An 11,199-nucleotide genomic window follows, 5' to 3' on the forward strand; every position below is an offset into this window, starting at 1 on the left:
TGAGCAACGCCAATGTGGGGCGTCCACGAACGACAATGTTCGATTGAACCTGCCTTGGCTCATATGTTTGTGTTCAAGCTTGATTTGTCTATGCTTGAACGGATGGTGTAGCTGTGACGCGCATGTTCTTTCCACAGGTGTAACTCTCACGATAAATTTTATTGGTTCAAAGCCTTATGAAAATTTAATTCTCCTTGAACAAATGCTAAGAATTTGCGTTCAAGGAAACAGGTTGGAGTTTATTCGTTCTGAAAATTGGGCTTTTCAGTGAGTGTAACACTGGATTACTAAGCAAGATTCGCGAACGTTTGTAAAAGTATGGTCTAACAAAAAAAAAGCATTTTGTTCGTGCTGTTTCTTGTAATGTGTTCCGAACTTTTACACGCCAGATGCGTCAACGTAGTTCAGATTCAAAGTTAGTCCAAGTATCGTTGGAGAATTACTCTGGACGTACTTTCTTTTTGTATGGTTTGCTTCATGTGTATATAATATTGAGCACCCTGTTTTGTTTTCAGGGAGGAAGCTGATATTGATGCTACGCCGGTTGTTCGGGCAATCGTGATAGACTGCGCGGGCATCAGCTTTCTTGACTCCAGTGGTGTCCGGTCCCTGGACCTTGTGAGTAATTTGTTTTACCCAACGAGTGTCGAAGTACCTGAGAATGTAGCTGCGAGGGTGCATGCTAGAGTTCCCTGTCTGTTCACAACTCTCGTGCAAAAATGAAATGTGACAAAGTGCAGATCCCATTTTATTAGAAATGGCACGTGGAATAGTGTAAGAAAGTGAATTTTGTTGAATAAATGACGCAAGTAAATCAGCAAGGACTTACTGCACGTTCCGTCTAAAAAACACCTGACAAAAACTGCTGCTAGTCTGATACCTGATATAACCATAAAAAGCTTCGTTTAGTTGCTGGAGTTCATGGTGGGATAATTTGTTGGAAAGTTTTACACGAGTGAGTTTCTCCAATTTCAGTCACTGCCGGTTAATTTTATGGTTGGTTGGATATCTGTACAATCTTGTTGCGTGGATATAAAACAGGATGAAACACTACAGCTACAAATTCCTAAAACTGTTTGCTAGAAATGCTCGTTCACTACTGGCAAGAATCGTGAATCAAAGAAGCAAGTTTCGTCACCCACCGCGCTGTTTACAAACTGCCTGATGTTCCCAAAAGTAGGATTCGAGGCTTCCGAGCCAGCCGGCTGGGTTTTTAAGGCGCATGAAAATAAAATACAACTTTGTTAAGCTTGAAAGAACTAGCCTTTGATAACTCCCTCAGCTCTATCCACTGGCAAAAGACGTTGTTTTAACCGAAAAGCTCAAGAAATGGTAAATAACTTTCAAATCTCGCGATACAGTGACGTAGTAATGAAAGGAGTGGCTTAGTAATCAACGTTTTAAATTATGCGGCAGCACCAAGCACGCAGTCTTTGTGCATTGCTATAGGCACATTGTTGCGAACTTTAAGCATGCCTGTTGACTAAATTCACAGAGGAACGGTTTTATTCCAGAGTGGAATACATGCCGGATAAATGCCCTTGCAGAGATGTTGCTTAGCGGTGTGCATGAGCAGCCAATAAAATGAAAAAAAAAATTTTTGAGTAACTCTTCACGTAGCTGTGAGAAATATATGTATACCAGTAACGTGCACTAATCAGACTATTATCTTCTTCTCTTTAAAGGTAGCGGAGACCTGCGGTCACAACAACTGTCTGCTGTTCTTGGCAGCTTTGCAAGGTGAGCGTTATGAAACCAAAAGCTTTCCGAAAGAAAAGTTACAACACTAACCCTGGAATTGTGAATCCTTTCTCCACTCGAGCCTCCAGTAGAGGAGATCCTCAATTGAAATCGATTTCCCCAGACATAAACATTGCGAAATCCCTCCTCAGCCGAGTGGAAGGAGCAAATCGCGTGGAGGATGGACTCAGAATACGGCCCTTAATCCAGCTGATACAGTCTAGGCTAGGCTTCTGGAGCCAGCAGACTCGAGAATGGTGTTGAGGGGGTTAAACTGCGAAAACCATAGTGAGTAAGTTTTTCGATATTTGGCTGATAGCATGGAGCTTCACATTGAAGGTTTGTAAATGAGATATTGAATGGTCAAGCCGCTTATCTACACATTTATAATCACAGCCTTATTTGTTGACGTTTTAGGTGCTTCCGTAATTTTCGGAGCGTGTAATAAAGTGATTCTGCGCTTGATGGCCTGGTAAAGCACCTTCCAACTGATTTCACAATAAAAAGACCGGTAAACGTTTTTTGTTTACAAACGTTTATATACGTAGCCGTTTAACTGGTTTAAGTTTAAGTACTTAACAACCTCGACCTTTTTCTTATTTTCTAGATTCGGTCTTGGCAACAATAAAATCCCAAGAGAGTCTCGTCCGCAAGATCGGATTGGACCACATTACGCCGACCATCCAAGACGCAGTCACCCTGGCGAACTACGAAATTCCCCAGCGAGTTATCGACCGCAAAGTCAAGACGTACCTCTGACGTGAAGAAACTTGGAGGAAATGTTTGTGAATTCTTCAGCATGTGTGCGGACAGTGACAGGGCAAGTAGGAAGGCTCCCATGCTTCCAAAGGGGCATCACAGACCCGATACTTCAGTCTTATGTCTCCGTGAACAGTGTTGCTGGCCCTTGAGAACGTATCTCGATCCTCAAGGCATATGGGGAACTCAAATTTGAGCCCTCTATTTGCTTGTGTAGCCGCAATTGCACGTGCCACAGCCAATTGCGCAAACTCACCGTTTCACAGTTGTGTGGGTTTTGTTTGCTTTGCTAACTCAAAAGGTGGTAAAATTGGCGCCCAGGTAATTGCAGCGTCAAGCGTTTCTCAAGGCGGACATGCTTACAAGTCAGTCCTGTTTCTTAATACCTTATTTTCCCCAAAGCTCCGTAAAGCTTGCCAAAATGTTTAACCATATGCTTTCACCTCGAGAAATGCTAGACATGAAGTTCTTTTGCTCCTCTGCAAAAAAGCCGTGTAAAATGGGACTTGCGTACTTGTTAACGTACAATGTTTGTTTGTATGAAGTTTGTTGCCAGTCATATAAATGAAAGTTTGGTTTCTTATTCTGCGTGTGATTTTAGAAGGTGTGTTATGAACATCTATGCGGAAATTTACTTCCTTGTGACTGTTTCGCTAGCGTTGTGAAGCTGCTTTAAAACATGTTTAGACCTCGTATTGCCGCCAAAGTTTGTTTTTTCCGGCAAATAACAGGACATTTTTAAATTGAGTAACACCTTTACAATCAACAGAGTGCAACCAAAAACGTGAAACTCATGGAGCTTGCTTCTTAGAACTTTAATGCCGTCCTGCGTTCCTTCATTTAGAAGCCTGCACAGAAACATAATGACGAACAGAAACACAAAGATCGAGACTGGGGCTATAACTCATCCTACGCGCTAAAAACATGGGCACTACGTAAATACTAAGCAAGCAGCGTTTATCTGGCAGACAATCAGGCACATCGCCTCGTTTTCAAAAAACCCATATAGCACCGCTGCACCGCTTTTATCTACTATTTTACGGGATTTTAACGCGAGAAAGTACGCAAGGCAAACGTGCAGAAATCTGAACAGTAGATCCCGAAAGGTTGGGAAATAAAAACCTAGGATCAAGTAAGCAGTGCTACCTTTCCGTCTCACCTAGCAAGAAAGCTGTTTCCTAAGAACAGAGCTGTTTAGGCCGGCACAAATCCGTCCGTCACACCACGAACACCTCGAAGCCTCAAGAACAAAATGTGGTTAGTGAGGTCCCGGGAATTGAACCCGGGACCTCTACGAAAGTAAAACCGGCAACGTAACCGCTGGGCCACCACACAGTCCCGAGAGGTACGCGGTCATGAGAAGGGGCGGGTGGGGGAGGCGGGGACAATAACATGTGCAGCCAATTGGAAAGAAACAACAACGCTTCGCATGGTCGGGATCGCAACCGGGTTTCTCGCGTTATGAAACTAGCGTTTCTCCGATCGAGCTATTATCGCATTCCTGAAGCAAGCCATTTCCTTTGGGTTCGTAGCGCGGGCGTTGGATTTGGACTTGACGGCGGGTTCTGGCGCGTGCTAACGCGGTCCAGTTTGGGAGACATGTGAAAGCCTGCAGACGAAACGATCCGGGCCTGCCAACCATATGGAGAACTTTCAATGGCAAGTTCAGGAATGAATGTAAGGTGCAACAGCCGGGTCGCCAACGAAGGGAGAGGGGCCGCCTGCTCTGCTGTTTCTCCAGCCATGCGCCACTAGCGATAGCAGCGCCGATTTTTTCTGTAGTGGTGGTGAAGCGATACATAATGGCTGAATCTGGGGTGCAGTTACGAAAAAGGCCAAATTAGCGAATCCTATGTCGTGTTCAAATACAATTATCTACGTGTCACGCACAAGTACTAGCTATGGCGGGAACATCGACGTTTAATGCGGTCTTGTGATTTACCGCATTTTGAGGTGCAAAAATTATGCTAGAGATTCAAAAACAAGGAAATAAATGCTTGAAATTCCGGGAACACTCGCTTGCTCTTACTTTTTACCGGATGGTAAGAAATGCCTCCACAGGGGCGGTATTGGGATCAAGGGACAAACCCCTCGTACTTAGGCGGTTATCTGTGGACTATTGGAAATGAACGTTTTCGACGAGGACAGCACGTCAATAGTAGCTAGGATGCAGCTTGTGTTGGGCAGCGTAGGACAGCACGGGAGAAGGAGTCTCGCAATAAGGCCTAGCGCAGTTTCAAAAGCTTGTAGTGAAGATATTTATTGCGAAAAAATAAATGTACATTTACCGAAAATTTGGCGTCAATTGTCGACATGACGTATATATGTTCTGCAAAATGGCCTAAAGCGCAAACAGAATAAAAACAAAGAAAATGAAATTAAGTGGGTCGGGGATTCCAACAAAGCGAACCTTGGCTTTAGCGTGGCCTTCTTCTTAGAAATGCACGTTGGACGTGTATTGAAGACTGAAGGAGTAATTAAAGCCTGTTAATTACAGGAGTAGCAAACCATGCTTACGCTAACAGCAAATATATATGGGGTGAAAAAAGGGGAAAACAATCCCCCTCCGTGGGTAGGCGCCCATTCATTAAAGGACACAAAGACGAGAACCAAAGAAAAAGTGGCAGCATATCCACTCCGTGGATGATGGCGGGGGTGCGGATTACGGGGACTTGAAATGACATGCAAGTTGCGCTGTGAGTGACATCCGATTTGCGCCCCGACCGTCATTCGATTTGAGCCGTGACACCTTGATTATTCCCTAAATGAAACTGCAACTCACGGCTCAAATCGAATTTCGCATGAGTTTCGCTTGATGGCGGTGTGCGCACGGATCGACGCGGATGGACATTGGGAGGTCCTTAGGTACTCTGCACCATTACAGGCGAGGGAGTAAGCCGTTTGACTCTCGGGTACGAACTCACGGTCGTAGCGCAATGGGTAAGACGACTGACACTAACTCTGTCTGGTCTACCCGACTCAGGCTCGAATCCTGCCGGTGCCTGTGTGATTTTTTTGCGATTGTAAATGCTATGCGCACGGATGCGGACGGACATTGGGCGGTCCTAAGGTGCTCCGCACCTAAAACCGAAATCGACCCTCTCTCTAATTTCAGTAGGTGCACAGTAGAATAGCGCGAAGTGACGTCAAACGTGTCATGTTTGGGTCGCTGTGCAGTGAAGCGTTTGGAAACCCGCGTCCGTGTGCCTTTGCGTCTTGGCTGCAGCTATGGGTGACCTGCGAACACTCTAAAATTGATGATCAGTGGTGACGTCAGGGTATAAACTAAGCCTTGCTAGCTACTTGAAATCAGATGCTCATACTATAACGGGGACCACAGGTGTCGCATACATCGTCGGCAGATTGACTAATAAAAGTTAGTACATTGTGTGGCCGTTGTGTTTTATTTTTTATTGCGTAAATATTTGGTGTTTTATTGTGAACAATAAAACTAGCGGTTAATCCAGCTAGGACAGCATTTTGTCAATACAAGAAAAAGGTGGACCGTGTAACTGAGATGATGATGATTGATGATTGCTATTGTTTTTTCTTTTGTAGCGGGGTGATGACGTGCCATCTTACCAAAAAGGACTAATATTAATATGTTTTATACTCTCGGTTCAACACTAGCGCTGTTTAGGGCAGGCACGAAAAACTTATTAGGCACCAAATACTTTTTTTCCGGTTACATGTGGTTACTGTCCTAGGCAATATTCCCCTCTCTGCTTTTCGTCCACCATTATTCTAATCTTCCTTCCGTCGCCTCGACAGCCTTGAAGTTAACTCCCTCTGTGCTACCCTTAAATCCTAGGGCCTCTGGAAGCCGAATATTCCCTTCATGTAGATTTGGATGGATATCCTCGCATTCTAACACTATGTGCCGCATAGTTTCTGTTTCTTTTCCGCAGACCACGCATACCCCATCAATACTTCCCCACAAAGCTCTTAGTTCGCAAGCAACCTGCTCCAGCCTAAAAAAGCAAAGCACTGCCCTGGGAATTAACGTAGAAAATTTCGTTTCTGATGTCCAATTTCTCAGCCCTGTACATTTCTAACGACATTTTAGCTTCCATTTTTTTTCTGCATTTATCCGTTTCTATCTGCCTTGCCTCTTTTTTGGTTACCTTGGCTGTTTTGTATTCCCCACTGTTGTTTCCGTATTTCATCGTTAGCCTTCTAGTCTTCCTTAACCACTGCGTAGCAGTAGCGCCACGCGTTTTCTTACCTCAAACACTGGTGTTATTTTCGCTTTTTTTGCCTTAACTGCATGCCGTGCTATGTATTAGGCTTTGCCCGTAATGTTTTTTTTGTACTTTGGTAGTTTTTGTCAATTACTTTCACTTCCCACGGTATACTACACTGTGCAATGGTAGCGGCACTCAGTCTGCATGAAGGTACATGCACGGCCCTACCTGTACCATATAGAATGTTAATTAGATGTCGTCATAGGCTGCGCCCCATACGTAAACTTACCTGAAAGATAACAAATCACTGCTGTTAAAGAAAACAACGCGCAGTGATGGTGATAGGAAACGTTTTTAAAATTTAGAAATTAAGAAAGATACTATACAAGCTTGGGCTGGAACCAAGGCCGTCAGCTCCAGAACCCGTAACTCTACTACAGAGGCCAAATAGCTGGCTTCCCTTAGCAGTTGCCCAAGAAAACAGAGGGGGTCTTAAAAAAAAAAAAACCAGTAGGTGGCGCCAGGTAATACAGAAAAAAACGGGGGAGGGGTAAATCGGTGTGCAAGGGCAGGAAGGGGGGGAAGCGATGGTAGTTTAAAACCGGGGCGGGAGGGGGGCAAACCCATTAGGTTAATTAAGGGTAGGGCTAATAAGTAGAATAACACAGGCAAGTCGGTTGGTGTCAACCGACGTCCTGATACAAGGGAGGGTGTCGAATCATCATCATCATCACCACACCACCACCATCATCACCATCATCATCATCGTCGCCACCACAATATCATCATCATCAATCCTTAACTTGTACCACAGGGGAACGGAATACCACCCAAATGAAAACATGTTGCGCGACCGATTATTGGCACATTGCGAAGTTCAATCTGCCTTGGTGGCACCATAACGTTTGCAGAGATATATCTAAGTACTCTGGCCTTGAACAAAGTAATTGAGATCCTTAGCGTCGAAAACTACTACCACTGATACTACTTCTTCAAATAAACGCCCCTTTCCGCAAGAGACATGGTTGAAACGTGAAGGTTTCTCCGATAAAAATGCAAAGTCCGTAATCCAATCAGCCGAAGTCCAAATATACGACAACGCTGAGATAATTGAAATCGATGTTATGATTTTCGGTCTATTTGTGATTGGGTCCTCTGAATGTACTGATTCGCTTAGCTCAGCGTTGTCGCTCCATGGATTGGAGTTTGGCTGGAGTGTGGACTTTGCATTTGTATAGAAAGCTTTGCGTTTCATCATCATATTCATCATCATAATCATCACATCGCACAACAACAACAGTAATAATAATATAATAATAATAATGATAACATAATAATCCTCACTATCATCATCATCATCCGCTATTTGTAAGAACCCATTGCTTATAGTCGGCTTTCCTGCAGAGTTTTTCTGACACTGGCGAACGCTTCGCGTTTTATCACTATGATCACCATCATCATGATCAAGCGACCTTTGTGAAAACTCATTGTTTCCCACATTGCGGGAAACCCACTGCTTTCCTGCTGTGCGTTTTTTTCCCTCCGAAACCGCCACAAGTGAGACATCGAAACAATCGCTTTATTTGTGGCACATCTGCATTAATGCAACTACTCTACCGAATGCCGTCGTCGGCGCTAGGAGCGATTACACCTGGTGGAAGACGACGAAGTTCGGGCTGTCCGGCAGCGCGCGAGGTGGCCTGTCGCGTGGGCGCAGCGTTCCAACCCCGGGTCCGGCCACCGGCGAGAAACCACCGCCGCCGCTCCAGCTGGTCGCCGCCTTGCCCGGTCGGGCCGCCACCACCTCCGGCATGTCCATTCAGATGAGCGCGTCCGTCGCGAGTTGCAGTTCGAGCGGGACCATTCCGGGCTCGTCGGAGGCAACGCGGTGAGTTGACTCCAATTCTACACGTAGTGTCTATCCTACTGGCGCCGGCAATATACATTTTCCGGAATTCTACCTGCAGTAGTCTGTGGTTGGTTAGCATGGAGCAGTTATGAGAGAAATGCTGCGGAAAACCGGACCCTTTCGGCTTCTCCCGTGGCGATGTGGTTTCGTACCCGTTTTGAAACCGAAGAATTTGGTTTCAAGGGACTTTGCGCAAGGGATAGTCTGCGTTCAGTTTAGTTGAGTCAAGTTAGGTTCGCTTACGCTGTGTTGGGTTAGCTTACGTCATGATGGGTTAGGTTACATTAGGTTAATAAAATGAGGCTGGTTTGGTTACGCTACTTTAGGTTTTAGTGTCCTAAATTCTACTACCGGAAAAATTTAGAAAAAATTTATTCAGCCGGCGCCGACAAAATACCAATTTCCTTATTTTTCCGGCATATGACATGGGACTTCGGGCCGCCAATGGGTGGTTACAGCCGGTAGAATTTCTAGGAAGATTATTCTGCCGGCGCGGGCAGAATAGGAACTGCCATTTCTATAACCGTTTTAGAAGGGACGGGACCCAGGGAGGGGACGAATGTGCAAGAAGCGAACAATGAACATAGCGAAAACAAATACTCCGGCGAACAGGTCACGTTTATGGGAGGCGTAGGTTATTAAAAATTTTCCGTTGTATGGTTCACGCGCGAGCTCTTAACGCATACAGATACTGCCAGGGTATATGGCTCGCATACAAAGAGTATTGCAACCTATGGGTATGTTAATGGCCTCTTGTACGTCGTCGTTGCTAATCACGGGTCCGCGGCTTTTCTCGTTTTTCGAGATAGAGAAACGGGGGAAGTTAAAGCTAGCTTTTGTTGTATTGCATTTCATGCCGCGCCGGCGCAATAAAGGCTGCGTTATCTACCTCCTCCACGCTGGTCTTCCCGTTGTGATATTTCTTGGGTAGTGTCTATCATCAGGGCCACCGGGAGAATTACTCTCAGAAATTTCTCACGGCAGTTGCCTCTCATTGGCTAAAGCACGCCACCCGGACGTTCTACGAAACATATTCCCCTAAGACTACCTCCTACAGCTGTTGTTCTTGCGTTGTGGTGAAAAACCTACCACTCAACGAGGAGGCCCAGGTTCGAGTCCAGCACGAGGGAAATTGATTTTTTGTAACTTTCGGAATTTTTGAGGTTTTTGGTCGTTGTGATTTTGTTCACGCATTTTTTCGTTATGGTTATTACCATATCAAGCGATCGACACACAGCATTTCTAGAATGGGTTTGATTAGGTGTGTCGTTGGGCTGGGTGGGGTTAGGTTCGTTGCAGTTGGGCTGCGCTTGGGTAGGTTATGATACGTTCGGTAGGGTAGACAAATTCGGGTATAATTAGTTAGGTTACGTTAGGTCAGGTTCGGTGAGGTAAGGTTATGTTAGGTTACGTTGGGCGGTAATATTATTCAGCGAATTTTAGGCCCGCCAGCTTTTATGGTAACTGACGTGAGAATTTCCCGGGGGCAATTCTCCCGGCTGCCGTGAGATTAGACGCAGCCTATTCCTTGCGAAGTTTTATTTCCCGCGATGTGATATTTCTTGCGCGCGTGTCTCTTCCGGAAATTTTCTATTATCTGCTATGCTTACCTGGAATAACTACCCAGATAATCGCGCTACCTTTAATAATGCTAAGTGTTGCCATTATGCTTTGATAAAGTTGGATCTGACACTTTGTTATACTGGTATTCAATAGTAAAGTAATGACCGTGCAAACATTTAGTTTCCTCAATTTATCACGCGTAATACCGTTAATGAAAAATTAGAGCGTGTAAGCACACATTATGAATAACTGAAGTGGGCGAACAAGTCGGTCGTACTGTGCTTTCACGGCGTCAATTGATGTGTGTTGGTTAAGCAGTGTCTACGCAATGTTGTAAGGTTCTTTATCCTTGTTTTAGAGCCAACTGATCGCTTAAGCAGACCCTAAGATCCTCCTCCGCGCCTTCGCCCTGGAATTCGCATTGGCATTATGATATATTCTCCGAGGAATAGTCGTTAATCTCGGTGCGACGGCATAGCCCTGCTCGCCCAAGTCTTCTTATATTGCCGTTCAGTTTGACGAATGAATGCTTCATCAGGATAATCTTTCAATTCACCAGCCCACTTCACCCTTCGTCACACTTCACAGCACCACTTCCTGGCTAGTATTTTTTTTCGTTACCTTGTTCGGCCCGGTCTTGGTTTAGGTATATCGTCGTCAAACTTCTCTTCCCCTATGTTGATTTCTTCGTGGCACTTATCTCTGGAATCTTCATTATACTTCTTACCTCAGCAATGCCTCGGTCCTCTTAGCTGGAGTCCTTATGGCAATCGTCGTTAACTCTTTCGTTACCGCGGGAAATTGACCAATTTTGAAGGGTCTAACAAAACATTTTTTTTGTGCTATACATATTCATTAGGCACCTATTGCAGTGACATAAAATGCAGATTATTCCACGCGCTTTCCAACGACACCAGTTTTAATAATGTTTTCCTAAATAATGATTCCGAAAAAAATTATCGAATTCTAAATTTTTTGTCCAGCCGTCGAAGAAAATAAGAAAAAAAGTAAGTTGTCTATAATGAACCACCAGTAGTAGAAAAA

At 44.8% G+C, this 11,199-nt stretch overlaps 1 protein-coding gene across 1 annotated transcript in view; it reads left to right on the plus strand.

Annotated features, from left to right (window-relative positions):
- Positions 1-3,853, plus strand: part of LOC144165992 (solute carrier family 26 member 10-like) — a 47,118-nt gene extending 43,265 nt beyond the window's left edge. Inside the window, exons 15-17 of the mRNA XM_077695663.1 lie at positions 516-618; positions 1,686-1,740; positions 2,348-3,853. Of these exons, the coding sequence (XP_077551789.1) occupies positions 516-618; positions 1,686-1,740; positions 2,348-2,499 (310 nt within the window). The 3' untranslated portion in view covers positions 2,500-3,853. The remainder of the gene's footprint in view (positions 1-515; positions 619-1,685; positions 1,741-2,347) is intronic.
- The last annotated feature ends 7,346 nt before the right edge of the window (positions 3,854-11,199 follow it).

Source organism: Haemaphysalis longicornis, unplaced genomic scaffold, assembly GCF_048455015.1.
Source record: "Haemaphysalis longicornis isolate Haplotype H1 unplaced genomic scaffold, Haemaphysalis longicornis Haplotype H1 scaffold_153, whole genome shotgun sequence".
Taxonomy (NCBI): Eukaryota; Metazoa; Arthropoda; class Arachnida; order Ixodida; family Ixodidae; genus Haemaphysalis; species Haemaphysalis longicornis.